General features: G+C 36.1%; 1 protein-coding gene across 31 annotated transcripts in view; it reads left to right on the top strand.

The window, feature by feature from the left end:
• The window catches only part of CSPP1 (centrosome and spindle pole associated protein 1), a 132,152-nt gene that overhangs the window by 75,977 nt on the left and 38,028 nt on the right, over nucleotides 1-18,147 (top strand). For 24 of the 31 annotated variants that reach the window (XM_055299127.2, XM_063611536.1, XM_063611538.1 and 21 more), the window contains 2 exons: nucleotides 10,915-11,067; nucleotides 15,212-15,324. In XM_055299127.2, coding sequence (XP_055155102.1) covers nucleotides 10,915-11,067; nucleotides 15,212-15,324 — 266 coding nt within the window. The remainder of the gene's footprint in view (nucleotides 1-10,914; nucleotides 11,068-15,211; nucleotides 15,325-18,147) is intronic. The other 7 variants (XM_063611530.1, XM_063611531.1, XM_055299128.2 and 4 more) reach the window with 1 other exon arrangement.

Raw genomic sequence — 18,147 nt, 5'->3', positions numbered from 1 at the left:
TAGGTTTTCTTCTAGGGTTTTTATGGTTTTAGGTCTAACATTTAAGTCTTTAATCCATCTTGAATTAATTTTTGTATAAGGTGTAAGGAAGGGATGCAGTTTCAGCTTTCTACATATGGCTAGCCAGTTTTCCCAGCACCATTTATTAAATAGGGAATCCTTTCCCCATTTCTTTTTTTGTCGGGTTGGTCAAAGATCAGATAGTTGTAGATGTGTGGCATTACCAGAATCTACAATGAACTCAAACAAATTTACAAGAAAAAAACAAACGACCCCATCAAAAAGTGGGCAAAGGATATGAACAGACACTTCTCAAACGAAGACATTTATGCAACCAACAGACACATGAAAAAATGCTCATCATCACTGGCCATCAGAGAAATGCAAATCAAAACCACAATGAGATACCATCTCATACCAGTTAGAATGGCGATCATTAAAAAGTCAGGAAACAACAGGTGCTGGAGAGGATGTGGAGAAATAGGAACACTTTTACACTGTTGGTGGGACTGTAAACTAGTTCAACCATTGTGGAAGTCAGTGTGGCGATTCCTCAGGGATCTAGAACAAGAAATACCATTTGACCCAGCCATCCCATTACTGGGTATATACCCAAAGGATTATAAAACATGCTGCTATAAAGACACATGCACACGTATGTTTATTGCGGCACTATTCACAATAGCAAAGACTTGGAACCAACCCAGATGTCCAACAATGATAGACTGGATTAAGAAAATGTGGCACATGTACGCCATGGAATACTATGCAGCCATAAAAAAATGATGAGTTCATGTCCTTTCTAGGGACATGGATGAAGATGGAAACCATCATTCTCAGCAAACTATTGCAAGGACAAAAAACCAAACACCGCATGTTCTCACTCATAGGTGGAAATTGAAAAATGAGAACACATGGACACAGGAAGGGGAACATCACACACCGGGGCCTGTTGTGGGGTGGGGGGAGGGGGGAGGGGGGAGGGATAGCATTAGGAGAAATACCTAATGTTAAATGACGAGTTAATGGGTGCAGCAGACCAACATGGCACATAGATACATATGTAACAAACCTGCACGTTGTGTACATGTACCCTAAAACTTAAAGTATAATTAAATAAAAAGAATTCCTATGTATTATGCCTTTGCTTGTTAAATATTTTTTTTTTTTGGAAGATATATTTGAGGCCCACTTTAATTTACTTTAATTTAATTAATTAATTTTTTTTAGACAGAGTTTCACTCTGTCACCCAGGCTGGAGTGCAATGGCACCATCTTGGCTTACTGCAACCTCTGCCTCCAGGTTCAAGCAGTTCTCCTGCCTCAGCCTCCCAAGTAACTGGGATTTATAGGCATGCACCACCACAACTGGCTAATTTTTGTATTTTTATTAGAGACAGGGTTTCACCATGTTGGTCAGGCTGGTCTCAAACTCCTGACCTCAGGTGTCCCACCCACCTCAGCCTCCCAAAGTGCTGGGATTACAGGTGTGAGCCAACGTGCCCAGCCTACTTTAATTTTAATAGCTCTTTTTTTCTTCCCAAAAGATTTGTTCCTTTCCTATCTTCACCTCATGAATAATTTTCTCACAGTTTTGAAAGAGTGAAACTCTTATTACTTTATTGATGAAATGATTTTAGATGATGCCTAGCTAACATTTCTTATTTTAATAGATAAGTGTTTACTTGAAAGTATATTCGAAAAACACTAGTTTTCCATTTATGAATAGTGCTATAATATTTTCTTTTAACTACAGGTATTAAAGTGAAGGTATTAGTCCAGGCATTTAATGGAAAGTGCTGTAATAAACCCAAATTCTTAGAAGCTTAAGGCCTGTCTTGTTAGCATCTACTTTTGTCCCACTCTGATGCTGTTTGAGTGGTTCTCCTCCAAGAAGTGACTCAGGGATCCATTGTTTCATTCCTTCATTTTAGAGTCCTTTTCTTCTTGTCCAGGGACAAATTGAGGATTTTGCTGGGGCCTGGCCTGGATGTGGAGGAAGATCACTTTTGCCTTCATTCCATTGTTCAGACCTAGTTATAGGTTCTACCCTAACTGCCTGGGAGGCTGGGAAGTTTAACTTTCTTTATGCTCAGGAGAAGGACATGGGATTAATAGCCATATGGGCAATCTTTGCTACAGTAAATTTAAATTATAAATTGATAGAAATAACTAGTTACCATGAAAAATGTGCTTAACTGAGTGAAACATTGGGATAGAGCAGTTTTCTAAAATCTTACCTCTAAGATTATTTCTAGTTCAAACAATACAATTATGGTGTTCTGTATGCCTTTAATTGGTGGAAGTGAGTAGGATAAATTTGGGTTATTGAGTTATAAAACATTATTTTAAAATTGCTTGATCTAGTGAGCATGGAGAAAATGTTTCCACATTATTTTGGAATTGCGTGAGCTAATGAGCATGGAGAAAATGCTTCTTAGATTTCAATTTTTAACAGTAATGTTTAGTTGGCTTATTTAATGCCGTCTTCATGCTATGAAATAGAAAAGGCATACTATTTTATCAAATACAGTATAACTCTTTTAATGATATTTTCAAAGCAAGTAAACGCATGACTTAAAGAGTATCAGTTTATTTTGTATGTGGATGCTACATTTTATCTTTATTTTTATTTTTTGAGATGGAGTCTCGCTCTTTTCCCCAGGCTGGAGTGCAATGATGCAATCTCAGTTCACTGCAACCTCCGCCTCCCGGGTTCAAGCAGTTCTCCTGCCTCAGCCTTCCGAGTAGCTGGGATTACAGGCATGTGCCACCACACCTGCCTAATTTTGTGTATTTAGTAAAGACGGGGTTTCACCATGTTGGTGGTCTTGAACTCCTGACCTGAGGTGATCCACCCACCTCGGCCTCCCAAAGTGCTAGGATTACAGACATGAGTGACTGCACCCAGCGTAGCTACATTTTAGAGAAGGCGGGAACATTACATTTGAAATAGGTAGTATAGAGCAGTGTGATGACTAAGACCATATAACGTCTGTTCATTATCTTGGCTAACTTTAATTCTGCTGCTGACTTTTCTAATTACTCCTGTTGTTCTTTTTTTGATCTTTTATTCCAAATAAATTAATAAAATTGAATCTTAACACTGCACCCTTATCTTACCTCTTTAAGAAGATCTCTTTATAAGGCATAGTAGTTACTAATGAAATATAAAAATGTGTTATTCATGGAACTGTAAAGTATCACCCCTTTTAAAATAAATATTTCTCATTTTAATTATCTGTACAGTATTTTATTCTGTTGTCTTTCTCAGTTCTTTATTTATTAAAGTTCTTTATTCAGGTTTTTATTTGAAACTTTATGTGAAACTGTCCATGTCAAATGTTAAAATGTATACACCAAAAGAAAAATGTCAATAAAAATAAATTTAAAAATAAAATTAAAAACCACTTTGAAAGATGATATCTCATAGTTCCAATTGATTAACAGGATGATTAGTTAGTCAGTTCTCTTACTTACTCGTCCACCCATGCCAATCTGTGATCTTGTTTCTGGCATGAAAATATTGCCTTTTTTCTGACATTTGTATTTTAGCATAGTGTTTCTGAGATTCTTCCATGTTGTTGCATAAGTCAGTAGCTTATTTTTTTTTATTACTGAATAGTATTGCATTGTCTGGAGGTACCACAATTGTTTATCCATTTACCAGTTGATAGATATTTGGGCTGTTTACAGTTCAAGGCTATTATAAATAAAGCTGTTAGAAACATTCACGTACAGATCTTTGTGTGAACGTAAATTTTTATTTCTTTTGGGTAAGTGCCTAGGAGTAGAATTGCTGGGTTGAATAGTAAGTGTTTAACTTTGTAAGAAACTGCCAGAGCATTCTCCAGTTTTGTTGTGTCATTTTGCATTCCTTTCAGAAAAGTATGAGGTTTCTAGTTGCTCTGAATTTTCATCAGCACTTGAAATTATGCATCTTTAAACTTTTAGTTATTTTATTGAAAGTGCATTGATACCTCATTTAAAAAAAGCTTTTTCTATTGTGAAATTAAGACCTAAAAGAGTTGCAAAGATGGTGTAGAGAGTATCCTTCACCTTGTTTCCCCTGACGTTAACGTCTTAGATAATCATGGCACAATGATTGAAATTAGAAATTAACCTAGATACAGTGCTGATAATTAAGTTACATACGTTGTTCGAATTTTACCAGTTTTTTTTTTTCTTTTCCTAATGTCCTTATTGTATTTTATTTAGGCTCTAGTCCAGGATCCTATAATGCATTTAGTTCATGTCTCTTTAGTCTCCTCCAATCTGTGAAATTCCTCTTTCTCAATCTCTCTGTCTCTCTCTGTTCCATTGCTCTATATGTCTATCCTTTTGCCCGTATCAGAGTCTCTTGATTACTATAGCTTTGTAGTAAGTTTTGAAATTGAAAAGTTTGAGTCCTCCAGCTTTGTTCTTTTTTTTCAAGATCTTTTGACAACTCAACTTCTTCACATATTTTACTATCACTATAGTAATATAATAATATTATTTAGTAATAAGTTATAGTAAGTAAATAATGTTATAGTAAGTAATTATTACTATTACTATTACTTTGTCATGTCAAGCATGGTGGCATTTTCATTGGGATTCCATTGACTGTATAGATAATATTGGAACAGCCAGCATCTTAATAATATGAGCCTCTTGATCCATGAGTGGGAAGTGTATATCCATTTATTGCTTCTAGTTAATTTCTCTCAGCAATATTTTGTAGTTTTTTTGCAGATCTTGTGTATACTTTGTTAATTGTTTCCCTAAATATTTCATGTGGTTTGAAGCTATTTTAAAATGTTACATTAAAAAATTTTTAATCCATTTGTTCATTGATGGTCTATAGAAATACAGGTAAATTTTGTATATTGTCTGTAGTCTGTGTGCTTGCTATTGTCTGTAGTCTGCTTGCTAAACTCACTTGTTAGTTTTAGTAGTTTTTTTGTAGATTCATTGATTTTTAATGTAGGCAATCATAGCATCTGTCAGTAGAGTTAATTTTACTTATTTCTTTCCAATCTGATGCCTTCTATTTATTTTAATTGCCTTTTACACTGTTTTAGAACTTCAGTACAGTGTTAATAATTCATGAGCGCAGACATCCTTGTCTCTGATTTCAGATGGAAAGCAATCTTTCACCATTAAGTTAGCTGTAGGCTTTTAGTCGATTTTTCTTTTATCCCATTGAGGATGTTCTATTCCTTGTTTGCTTAGAGGTTTCATTGTGAGTGTATGTTGAATTTTGTCAGGTGCTTTTCTGCATCTATTGAGATGATAATGTGGTTTCTTTACCCTTCTGATGTATGGTAAATTACATTGATTGATTTTTGAATATTCAACCAATCTTGCATTCCTGGGAAAAACCAAGCTGTATTATTGTCTTTCATATGTCTTGTAGAAGTTGATTTGCTAGTATTTTGTCAGAGATTTTTGCATCTAAGCTCATAAGATATGCTGGTTTTTTATTTCTTTATAACGTTGTCTGGGTTTGGTATCAGGGTAATTCTGGCCTGATAACATGAATTGGGAAATGTTTTTTCTTTTGTTTTTTGTTTGAAATGTTTTTTCTTTTGTTTTTTGTTTGTTTTTTGAGACAGAGTCTTGCTCTGTCACAGAAGCTGGAGTACAGTGACATAATCACGGCTCACTGCAGCCTCGACCTCCTGGGCTGAAGCAGTTCTGCCACCTCAAGTTCCTGAGTAGCTGGGACTACAGGCATGTACCACCATACCTGGCTAATTTTTTTTTTTTTATTTTTTGTAGAAACAGGGTCTCACTATGTTTATGTTGCCTAGGCTGGTCTCGAACTCCTGAGCTCAAATGATCCTCCCACCTTAGCTTCCCAAAGTGCTGGCAATACCTAGGTGTGAGCTACATTGCCTAGCTGGGAAATGTTTTTTCTGTGTTTAGAATTCACCAGTGAAAGCTGGGTGTGGCGGCTCACGCCTGTAATCCCAGCACTTTAGGAGGCTGAGGCAGGTGGATCACAAGGTCAAGAGATCGAGACCATCCTGGCCAACACGGTGAAACCCTATCTCTACTAAAAAAAAAAAAAAAAAATTTAGCTGTGTGTGGTGGTGTGCTCCTGTAGTCCCAGCTACTCGGGAAGCTGAGGCAGGAGAATCATTTGAACTCAGAAGGTGGAGGTTGCAGTGAGCCAAGATCGCGCCACTGCCAGAGCAGGACTCCATCTCAAAAAAAAAAAAAAAAAAAGCATTCACCAGTGAAGCTATCTGGGTGGGGAATTTTCTTTTTGGGAAAGTTTTAAACTATGAATTCACTTTATTTAATAGATTAAGAGACATTCAGTTTATTTCTTATGTGAGCTTTGGTCATTTGAATCATTCAAGGAAATTATTCATTTTATTTATTTATTTATTGGCATAATGTTGTTCATAATATTTCTTTTTTATTCTAATGTTTGTAGGATCTGTGGTGATGGCTCCTCATTCATTCCTGATATTTGTAATTTGTATATTCTCTTAATCTGGCTGGCTGGATGTTTATCAACTTTATGATGTTTTCATAGAATCAGCTTTAGTTTTCATTGATTTTTTTCTCTGCTTTTCTTCTTGTTTCAGTGATTTTGCTCTTATCTTTACTATTTGCTTCCTTTAGTTTGCTTTGTGCTTACTTTTCTCCCTTTTTCTAATTTCTTTTTTTGTTTGTTTGTTTTGAGACAGAGTCTCTCTGTGTCGCCCAGGTTGGAGTGCAGTGGCACAATCTCGGCTCACTGCAACCTCCGCCTCCCAGGTTCAAGTGATTCTCCTGCCTCAGCTTTCCAAGTAGCTGGGACTACAGGCACACACCACCACACCTGGCTAATTTTTGTATTTTTAGTAGAGATGCGGTTTCACCATACTGGCCAGGCTGGTCTCGAACTCCTGACCTTGTGATCTGCCTGCCTCAGCCTCTGAAAGTGCTGGGATTACAGGCGTGAGCCACCATGCCCAGCCCTCTTTTCTAATTTTTTAATGTGGATGCTTAGATTATCATTTGAGACCTTATTTTCTGTGCATTTAAGTGTGCTACACATTTCCCTCTGAGTACTGTTTTAGCTGTACATCACAAATTTTGATGTGTTGTTTCAATTTTCATTCAGTTTTCTGATTTTCTTTGTGACTTTTCTTTGACCCCCATTAGTTATTTGGAAGTGGACTTAAAAAATCTCCAAGTATCAGGGGATTTTCCAGAGAGCTTTCTTTTATTCAATTCTAGTTTGTATTCTGTTTTAGTAAGAGAATATACTTTTCTTTCTTTTTTTTTTTTTAATCTGAGACAAGGTCTCGCTCTGTTGCCCAGGCTGTAATGCAGTGGCACGGTCATGCCTCACTGCAGTCTCAACCTCCCTGGCTAAAGTGATCTTCTCGCCTCAGCCCCCCCAGTAGCAAGGACTACAGACACATGCCACCATGCCCAGCTAGTTACAAAAATTTTTTTTAGCGACAAGGTCTCACTGTTTTGCCCAGCTGGTCTCAAACTCCTGGCCTCAAATGATCCTCCCACCTCGGCCTACCGAAGCGTTGAGATTACAGGCATGAGCCACTGCACCCAGCTGGAGAGAATATACTTTTAATGACTTAAGTGTTTTTAAGTTTATGAGATTTGTTTTATGAGCCATCAGTTAGAATTTTACTCTCTATATATTTTAAATTAGGTTAATTTTGATATATGTGTTGTTAGTAGTGCTAGGGTTGGGAATTTTGCTTAGGTCTCTGAATTAGGTCATTATAAAAGAGTTTCTGTGTCAGCCATGAATTGCTGAATAATCCTGGGTTTATAGTAACATTTAACATATCTCAGCCCTTCACAAAATATATTTTGGTATGTATTTTCCACCAAAGTATAAAGAGTAGCAGCTAACTTGTGAAGTTAATTAAAATTAATTTTTTTATAATGAGCTAATTCACTCAGTGAGGAGCACAGAAGTGCTCCTAATTTTATATTGAATGTTATGATGATTTACATTTAAAATAAAGTCCTATCTTTGCAGGTGACAAATTACACTCTTGACCAAAGTGCCTTTTTTAATTTTCATTTTTTAGCTGATTTCAAATCATTTATTTTTACCATCTCACAGAAAGACAGAAAAGGAGTGGCCAGTTGCCAAATCATTTTTCCCAATAAAAAGCAATATGGATTTGGTTTGCTTGCTAAATCTGATAGTCTTAAATCTTAATAATTATGTACTCTGATGAAATTAATTTTCTCTTAATATAAATATGTTGAATATTATTCCACTTGAGAAGTCTATATATAATCAACAGTAAATTATAATGTGTTATCGAAGTTTGCTTACATATAGGGTATCTCCTAATGTATGGTTTGTGTAGGTGACTATCAAACTAAGATTGCATTCCCTAAGCACTCACTAGTTTGGCAACACAGCTGTATTTTGTAGATTATTTCAAGAATATCTATCTGCCTTGCCAGTCCTTGGCACTTGGGAATTTTCTTGCAGTCACCTTTTTCTGTGGTTTCACCCAGTCCCTTCTCTTTGCCTTTTTTTCTATTTATTTCTTCTTTCTACCTCTGAACATGCTTAGGTCACTTGTATTAAAACACAAACAAATGCTTCCTTTACCATATAAAACACATTCAAAAAGTAGTCCATGCTTGTTGCTGTCACTTCTTACCACCCTCTTATCGGCTATTTATCCATAGTATAACATCTAGCTTGTACGCCCGCCCCCCACCACCCCATGCCACATTGTCAACAAAAAGCCTGATGACCTAATTTCAATTCAATGATTTTTACTCATCTTTTATCTTCTTTGAACTGGCTTGACAGTTCCTTTTTTTCCCTAAGTCCTTTGTATCCTCTGAGATGCTGTCCAGACTTCAGCTAATATTTATTGGATGTGCATTTTGAACTAGAGTTAGGCTCTGCTAGTTGTGAGCATGATCTTTCTTCTAAGGACTGTCATCTGACCTTGTGTGTTTCTCATCCCTTCATCCATTCTCTTCCATGTCATCTCTTTTACTCCTGTGTTACTCTTTAGGTCTTCCCTACAGATCTTTAAATCTTTTTCTTTGCCCTCAACCATTTTTATTTTTATTTTTTTTGAGACAGAGTCTCACTCTGTCACCCAGCCTGGAGTGTGCAGTGGTGTAATTTTGACTCACTGCAACCTGCACCTCCCCAGCTTAAGTGATCCTCCCACCTCAGCCCCCCAAGTAGCTGGGACTACAGGTACATGCCATCATGCCCAGCTAATTTTTGTATTTTCAGTAGAAATGGGATTTCACCATGTTGCCCAGGATGGTCTTAAACTCCTGAGCTCAAGTAATCCACCCTCTTTGGCCTCCCAAAGTGCTGGGATTATAGGTGTGAGCCACCATGCCCGGCCAGACTAATATATTAATCCCACTTCTGTAACAACCAAAACTGCCTCCATTACCTTCTACAGAACAAAATTGAGAGTCACTGACATGTGTTTTAGGATATTCCAGAATAGGTATCCATTCTCTGGTTTCCAGTCTTATTTGCCATTGCTCTATTACATGTGTTTTATGCTCTAGTCTAGCTGGACTACTTTAATGTTGCCAGAACACTCCTCATGTTTTACCCACTTGGAGTGCTTTCTCACATTGTTCTATTTCTCTATTATGCTTTCCTACTTATCTTCATCTGTGAAGCTCCTATACACTTTCCAAGTCCAAGCTGCCCTAAATATTGTAACAGAATGTGAACCTTCCTGATTCTGAACTCCCATTCTCTTTTGTAACATTTATGTATTACTTGCCATGTTCTATCTGGAATTCTAATTGTGATTCATGTTCAGAATACATTCTTGAATATAACAGGCTTCCTGATAAATACTTCTTATATCCAGGTTTAAGTTCACTTTCAGTGCTGCCATACTGTTCCAGTTTTTTGGTTTGTTTGTTTTATGAAAAACAGGTACTTTTTATTTTATTAACGCTTTAAGTTCTGTAATCATTCAGTTCTGTTTTTGAGATTGGTTGTTTGACCCAATTCTAGGTGCTCAGATTTTTGCTGTGTGTATTAGATATCTATTCTATGTAATGAATTAACCCAAAACTTGGTGTTTTAGCATGATAAACAGTTATTATCTTGCAGTTCTGAGGGTTAGAAATTTGTGAGTGGTTTAGCTGGGTGGTTCTGTCTCAGGCTCCCTCATAATGTTGGAGTCCAAGATGTTGACCATGGCAGTAGTCATCTGAGGCTTGATGGGGGCTGTAAGATTCATTTTCAATATGGCTCCCTCACATGGCTCAGGAGGCCTTGGTTCCTTGTCATATGGACCTCTCCATAGGGCTTCCTTAGTGGCCTTATGATATGGCAGTTGGCTTTCTTCAGAGTGAATGATCCATAGATAAGCAAGGTGGAAATAATTTCTTTTATGAGGTAGCCTCAGAAGTCATATACCATTATTTCTGCAATATGCTAGTCATAAGAAGTGAGTTATTAACTCTGGACACCACTGAAGGGGAATGGAATTTAGCTTTACCCTTTGAGGGAGGATTGCCAAGTAATTTGTGAATATATTTTAAAACTCCACTCCACATAATTATGTGTTATTAGGAGACCGATGGCAGGTAAATTTCACTATGAGTTGTTTTAAATTGTTGCTATATTTTTTCTATATTAAAGAAATTCTAAGTTCTGAAGTAACATAGATACTGTTAATATGGTTTTTGTATTTTGTTAAAGATTTATGTATCCTTAATTTATCTACTAATTGAGATTATTTTTAAGGGTTATTTTTTGAAAATCTTAAAAGTTTTGATAATTTTGTTTCTATTTTCAGGGCACCAACATATCATTGAATTATTCCCAACTTTGTCCTATTGTTTTTCTTTCTGACTCCCTATTTTAAGAAAATATATTTTGCATGCCAATTATAGAAATGTGTTTATTGAAATAAATGGCTTATTTTTTCCTCTCAGCTGATTTGAATAGGATGCACAGACAAAATATAGATGCCTACCATAACCCAGATGCAAGAACATATGAAGATAAAAGGGCTGTTGTATCTCTAGACCCAAATTTAGCCACTTCAAATGCTGAGAACCTAGAAGATGCTGCAAATAAAAGCTCAGGTTTTTAATCACATTTTTTTTTTTTTTTTTTTTACATTTCTGAAATTGTTCAGTAACATTTCTGTTCTGTGACTAAGTTCTTATTGGTATCTTGAGAATTTGGCTATTCTGATACAGGAAGCATAACACACTATTCATAAAATACCTTTTCTTCATAGTTACTTTTAAAAAAGGTGAATAGGGAAAGTTTACTTCTTACTACTGTGTTTCTTCTCAGCTTTGTAACTTGCTATGTATCCTTTAGCTGCTGCTAACATTTTTATTTTGCTAGTGGGGGACATTTCTTAAAATCAAACACTCTTTTTACACACATAACACAATTTGCATCTTATGTCCATAGCTGTTTGAATTAGTGAAGCAATATCATTGTGATATGATAAATTGTACAGGGAAATTCATTTTTTGCTTGTGTTAGTAATCATTTACCCTCCCTTGTAAAACAACAGTGTACAAAGAAATGAAGCAATTTTTTTTTTTTTTTTTTTTTGTGAGATGGAGTCTGACTTTGTTACCCAGGCTGGAGTGCAGTGGCATAATCTCAGCTCACTGCAACCTCCACCTCCTGGGTTCAAGCAGTTCTCTACCTCAGCCTCCCAAGTAGCTGGAATTACAGGTACCCACCACCATGCCTGGCTAATTTTTGTATTTTTAGTAGAGATGGAGTTTCACCATTTAGCCAGGCTGGTCTTGAACTCCTGACCTTGTGATCCATCCGCCTCCACCTCCCAAAGTGCCGGGATTACAGGCATGAGCCACCGCCTGGTTACATGCCTCTTAACTACTTATCTTTGATTTACTATTAATATCCTTTAATCAAAAATTCTGTAAGATGAAAATTATTCAATATCTTTTTTTTGACATACCAGGAAAAGTTGTCAAATATGTTAAATTGTGTTATATATTTAAAAATAAAATTTAATACACCACCTCACACTATATTTTGATGCCTATAAAACTGGCCATTTATTCATTACAAAATTCTACTTTGTGCTTTCACAGAGGTTTTGATTTTAGACTAGAAAAGAACTTTTCATTAGGAAGTTCTAAAATATTTGTGACTGATCATGCAGTCTTTTTTGTTTTTAACCTTTATTTTTGGCTAAACAGATAAGTGAAGTGGGGAGCTGTGATTAGAGTCATAGCCCTGCATCTTTCAAGGCTTTGATGGTAGCACACGTATCTGTAGCCTCTTTGAACACTTTAAGAGATGGATTATTTACCGTTTTCATGGGCAGCTTGTACCAGTGTTTTCTAATTATGAGAAAATGCTTTCTTTGTTCTACAATAGATTTTATCGGATCCAGTTTTGGTTTTTAGAGCACTAAAATTGGAACCTTTGATTTTGACAATATTATTGATTTGGCTCTTTTAATTTGTAATAGTGTGTGGTAAGAACATCAGAACACCTTTTCATATTATTGTTGCTAAGAGAGAATTTTGACTTCTTTCTGATATTTTTCTCATTTGCTGCTGCTTCTAGAAGTCTGTATTGAGATCTCAGTGCCATACAGAGTCTTTCTCTACCCTTTTCTTCCATACCTGGTATTGTTTGTAGTTCTGGCTCAGCCTAGAACTTTCACTATCTCAGTAATAACACTTTTTAGCCATCTACCTTTGCACACCAAGCAAAAACACCAGAAAATCAACAGTTTCCATGATCCCTTCCCAAAAGCATAAGCCTGATGATTAAACATGCACAGCAAAATCTGTTGCCTATAGCCTTTCTGTACCACTGCCAGGTTTTTATGCTGGTATTGTTGCCAAGATATTCTGTTGTAAGTGTGGCTCCAGTGGCGCAATCAGTTAGCACGCGGTACTTATAAGATATTCTGTTTTAAGAATTGAATAAAAAAACCATAAAATGTTTAAAACTTCCCTTTTTTTGTGAATTCAAATTCCCAAATTAGACTTTCCTTCCCTAATAATTAATCGGCTGGGCACAGTGGCTCACGCCTGTAATCCCAGCACTTTGGGAGGCTGAGGCAGGCGGATCATTAGGTCAGGAGATTGAGACCATCCTGGCCTACCTGGTGAAACCCCGTCTCTACTAAAAATACAAAAATTAGCTGGGCGTGGTGGCATATGCCTGTAGTCTCAGCTACCTGGGAGGCTGAGGCAGGAGAATCGCTTGAACCCGGGAATAGGAGGTTGCAGTGAGCTGAGATCACTCCACTGCACTCCAGCCTGGCGACAAGAGTGAGACTCCATCTCAAAAAAAAAAAAAAAAAGAATCAATTAATCTAAAATAAACTTTCTCAATGCAAGAAATGATTCAAAGCCACCTAATTTTGTGCTATGCCATATATATGTGTATGAGTGCATGTGTGTGTATGTGTGTACAAACAGACACACATATCTTTGCATATATGTAGCATTTGATACTTTAAAAGCCTGAAGGAGCTTGAATATAGCCAAAAATTGAATGTTACAACATGTGTTTAAGTTTCCTTATCCTCTAATATTTTATCTTCATTAGGTTTGTTTCTGATGCCCTTTATAATGTTCATTATTTTTTCTTTTATGGTTTTTAGATGAGCTGTGGCTTATGAAGTCTAATACGAATTTGGCTTAAATTTATTTTTTTGGCTTATTATCATGCCAAGATACATTTCTGCTTTCTTTGTGTGTAGCAAGTGTTTCCCTATGATTTTCCTTTTATAGTTTATTCATTTCTAAAAGGACTTCTCTTGTCTGTCTCTAATAATATTTCTTCTCTTATTGCCCCAAAGGTTTAGAATAGGAGTGAGCATCACGGTGAAACATGCTACTCAAGTTTGTTTTGCTAATCAGCTTTTCCACCACAGCATAAAATTTAAAAGAGCCTTCAAGGTGTATATTTAGTTTGTTTTCAGTAGGAAAATTTTCTAGAGGGAAAAAGTATTCATAATGTTTAAGTATTGATTTGGCTTTCTGCCAGTCTGTTCAAATAGGCATTAATAAATTTAAATACAAAAGCAAAATAGACCTGAGTGATAGCCGAACTGCAAAGCAATTTGCCTATACAAAACTACATGTGAGAAATACATGCTTTAGGCTGGGCACGTTGGCTCACGCTTGTAATCCCAGCACTTTTGGAGGCCGAGGCGGGCAGATAATCCTGAGGTCAGGAGTTAGAGACCAGCCTGGCCAACGTGATGAAATCCCGTCTCAACTAAAAATACAAAAAAAAAAATTAGCCAGGCGTGGTGGCACACGCCTGTAGTCCCAGCTGCTTGGGAGGCTGAAGCAGGAGAATAGCTTGAACCTGGGAGGCAGAGGTTGCAGTGAGCCGAGATCATGCCACTGCACTCCAGCCTGGGTGACAGAGCAAGACTCCGTCTCAAAAAAAAAAAAAAAAAGAAATACATGCTTTAGTTTAATGGTATAAAGAATGAGTCAGAAACTCAAAAATAATATAAAAAGTTATGTGAGGCTTAAATTTAAATGTCATTTTTTCCCGTCTGCATTCAAAGAGACTCTAAGGGTATAATTGTTTTTCGAATTGCTTTTATGAAATAATTTTTTCCATTCCAAGAATATATGATACTATTTATAGGTAATATATGCTAAAAAATTTTTGTTCATGTTTATATCTCATTAATTTGATAGTTTTAAAAATAAAAATGATTACAATAATTAAGACGCATTCTAATTTGTTAAATATGTTTTTCAAAGCTGATTTTCTATTCTGTCATTTAAACTATTGGGAAGAATTTTGAAATTACTGATTTTTAAAAACAATTTTAGAAAATTTTAAATATATGTTACATAATACATTCTAATATGTTATTAAGCAATATTCTTAAGTAAAGGATAGTCACATACTGAAGAATGTAAATATGTACTTTTTTTCTCTTTATAAATTCTATTTTAAAGCCTTTGTTGCAATGAGGGTTGTTTAAGCTGTTAGCTTTTATGTTTCCTTTGTATCTTTCAGGTATTATTTGATTTTTTTAACTGTTAATTTTATTTTAGTATTACCATTTTTCTTTCTCTTACTACTGTTCATCTGATCTTCAGATTCTAATCTCAACCTTCCCCTTCTGATTTTAGTCTTTGGACTTTTTTTTTTTAAATGAATTTATTAGCAAACTGTGCATTCTTTAACTGTTACATTTTCTAAGCATTGGCTAATAGTATGTTTTTGCAAAATATTTCTTTCAAGGTTATATGCAAACACAGAGCTCTCCTTTTGCTCGGGGAAATGTATTTGGTGAGCCTCCAACTGAACTTCAGATTAAACAGCAAGAATTATACAAGAATTTTCTTCGTTTTCAGGTGAAATGCTATTTGATCAGTTTCAAAGTTTCATGAGATTTTAATAAACAAAACTTGCAAAGATTTTCTCCAGGATAAATACTAAATTCTAAAATGCCATACTGTTATCTAAAATATCTAATTTATATCAGATCAGATATCAGTAGTACAAAAGTTATTTCAAGGAAATAAACAGATATATTAAGTATAGTAGTTGACTTAATCTTTATTTTATTAAATCATTAATTTTTTTTATTTTTTTGAGACGGAGTCTTGCTCTGTCTACCCAGGCTAGGGTGTACTGGTGAGATCTTTGCTCACTGCAACCTCTGCCTCCTGGCTTTAAGTGATTCTCCTGCCTCAGCCTCCTGAGTAGCTGGGCCTACAGGTGCCCGCCACCACACCCAGCTAATTTTTTGTATTTTTAGTAGAGATGGGGTTTCACCGTGTTAGCCAGGATGGTCTTGATCTCCTGACCTCGTGATCTGCCTATCTTGGCCTCTCAAAGTGCTGGGATTACAGGCATGAGCCACTGCACCTGACCAATTTTTGTATTTTTAATAGAGACGGGATTTCACCATCTTGGCCAGGCTGGTCTCGAACTACTGACCTCAAGTGATCTGCCCGCTTTGGTCCCCCAAAGTGCTGGGATTACAGGTGTGAGCCACCACGCCCAGCCTAAATCATTAATTTTAAGTCAAAGAATGCTGAGATTTTAAAAACTGACTTACTAAAGTACTCATCTGTTAGGCAGAGAATGCATCTTTCTAGATATTTGTAAGTTATTAGAAAATAAATAGATTTTTTCCAAATGATTTGATATTCTTGACTTATTACAGATTGTGAATAAATAAAAATTAGATTTAAGATAATCACAGTTTACAATTATTTGCCCCATTTATGTATATAAGTAAATAGCATTTAACATAGTAGAAATGCCCAGACTATTCGCAAAGGAAAACACTTGAACATCCAGTGTTTATGAAGCAAACAGACTTACTCCCATACTGGGTGTACCCCGGGCTGAGTCCTAGGGATGGAGCCTGAGATGAATGTGAGATGCTTGCCCATGAGGGACTCACAGTTTCTTCTTTCCCTGCCTCCCTCCCCTTCACACTCACACTTAGATACCAGTGTCAGATTAATCTTATGGCCTGGTTAATCCTCCTTTGATAAAACTTTTCACCTGCTATTCTTCTTTACTCAAAATCTGGTGGTATCTTTTCTTTGCCTACAGAAATTAACTCTTGAACCTAACATTTAAGGTTATGTAATCTAACTCCAAACTCTTAAACAGATGCCCTCAAACATATCTTCTTTTTAATCCTAATTATTCTTGACTCTTAAATAAGGCAGTGACGTAATGGATATAGCCTTTAAGGATGATTGATATTAGGCTGGGTGTGGTGGCTCACACCTGTAATGCCAGCACTTTGGGAGGCCAAGGTGGGCAGATCTCTTGAGCACAGGAGTTTGAGACTAGCCTGGGCAACACGATGAAACCCCATTTCTACAAAAAATTAGCCAGGCATGGTAGTGTGTACCTGTCACCCCAGCTACTCAGGAGGCTGAGGTCAGAGGATTGTTTGAGCCCAGGAGGCAAAGGTTGCAGTGAGCCAAGATATGCCACTTTATTCCTGCCTGGGTGACAGAGTGAAAAAAGGATGATTGATGTGACATCACTATTTAAGATACAATAATAGAGGATTAAAAAGACTGGAAGTAGGGATATTTTACTAGCGTGGGTGACAGTGGAAATGGATGGAAAGTCCTTTTTAAGGTTCAACAGAAACAATATAGATATTAAATGTGAGAAACTGGTATCAGAGGTCCCAGTATTGTGCACTCAAGTCAGGTAGCAGCAAGTTGAGGGTTCAGAGTCCCTGTTGAACGTAAAGGACCGTGTGGTATATTGACCACGACAGCAGGTCAAAATTTAAGTACTTCCTCTAATGCTTAGCAGTTCTTACCATGGTCTAAGGTAGGATTCAGCCAAAAAAAAAAATCTTACAATTGTATAGCCTTTTATTGTTTTTAAGATACTTTTACGTATAGTATCTCATCAAACCTCAGATTTCTCTAAGAGAGGCTTTATTATCTCTGTTTAATAACATACAACTAATACACAGACTAACAGGCTTGCCCAGGGTGTCACAGCTAGCAAATTGTGAGGCCATTGCTTGAACCCAACTCTCCAGACTTCAAGTGTCATATCTATGGATATCACACTTCTATTTATAGGATTCACTAGGAAGTCTTTACCTCTAGAAAAAGTATGGTAATGGGGGAAGCTTTAACTATTTTAATTTCAACCTTCAGTTCTTCCACCCTGTCAACCCTCAATTTATCTGTGAATGGATTGCTTTCAGATGATGGTTTTTTAATTTTTCTTTCAGCAGTCTCTTAAAAATCTCTTCTCCCACCTCAAACAAAACCTAACATGTAATTCTAAGAAAATGTAAAATAGATCAATGGTATTTATTATTACTGTCAACAATATAATGTCAGATAAAAAGTATCTAAAACTTTTGTTAAAACAAATATTATAAAATCTTCAAATCTGTGCACAAAGTTGGTAAGAAATTAGCATGAGGTCTGTACAAGTAAGTTCTACATTTAGCTCAAGTTAATGCATCAGAAGTCTTCATGCTGTTAAAATTTGGTGAATATTAATAACACTTGTGAATGTTTGACATTTTTAATCACAGCTTTAAAAATAGTTAACAAATAAAATATTTTTAAGAACTCTGAAGCATTTTTGTGTTATATAATTGGAAAACCATGACAAGAAGATAGCTTTCTCTGCTTTCCAGACCAGAAAGCTGTTGAACAACTGTCTAGCAT

This window comes from Symphalangus syndactylus, chromosome 11 (genome assembly GCF_028878055.3).
Source record: "Symphalangus syndactylus isolate Jambi chromosome 11, NHGRI_mSymSyn1-v2.1_pri, whole genome shotgun sequence".
NCBI lineage: Eukaryota > Metazoa > Chordata > Mammalia > Primates > Hylobatidae > Symphalangus > Symphalangus syndactylus.
This window is presented reverse-complemented; position numbering and strand designations above follow the sequence as displayed.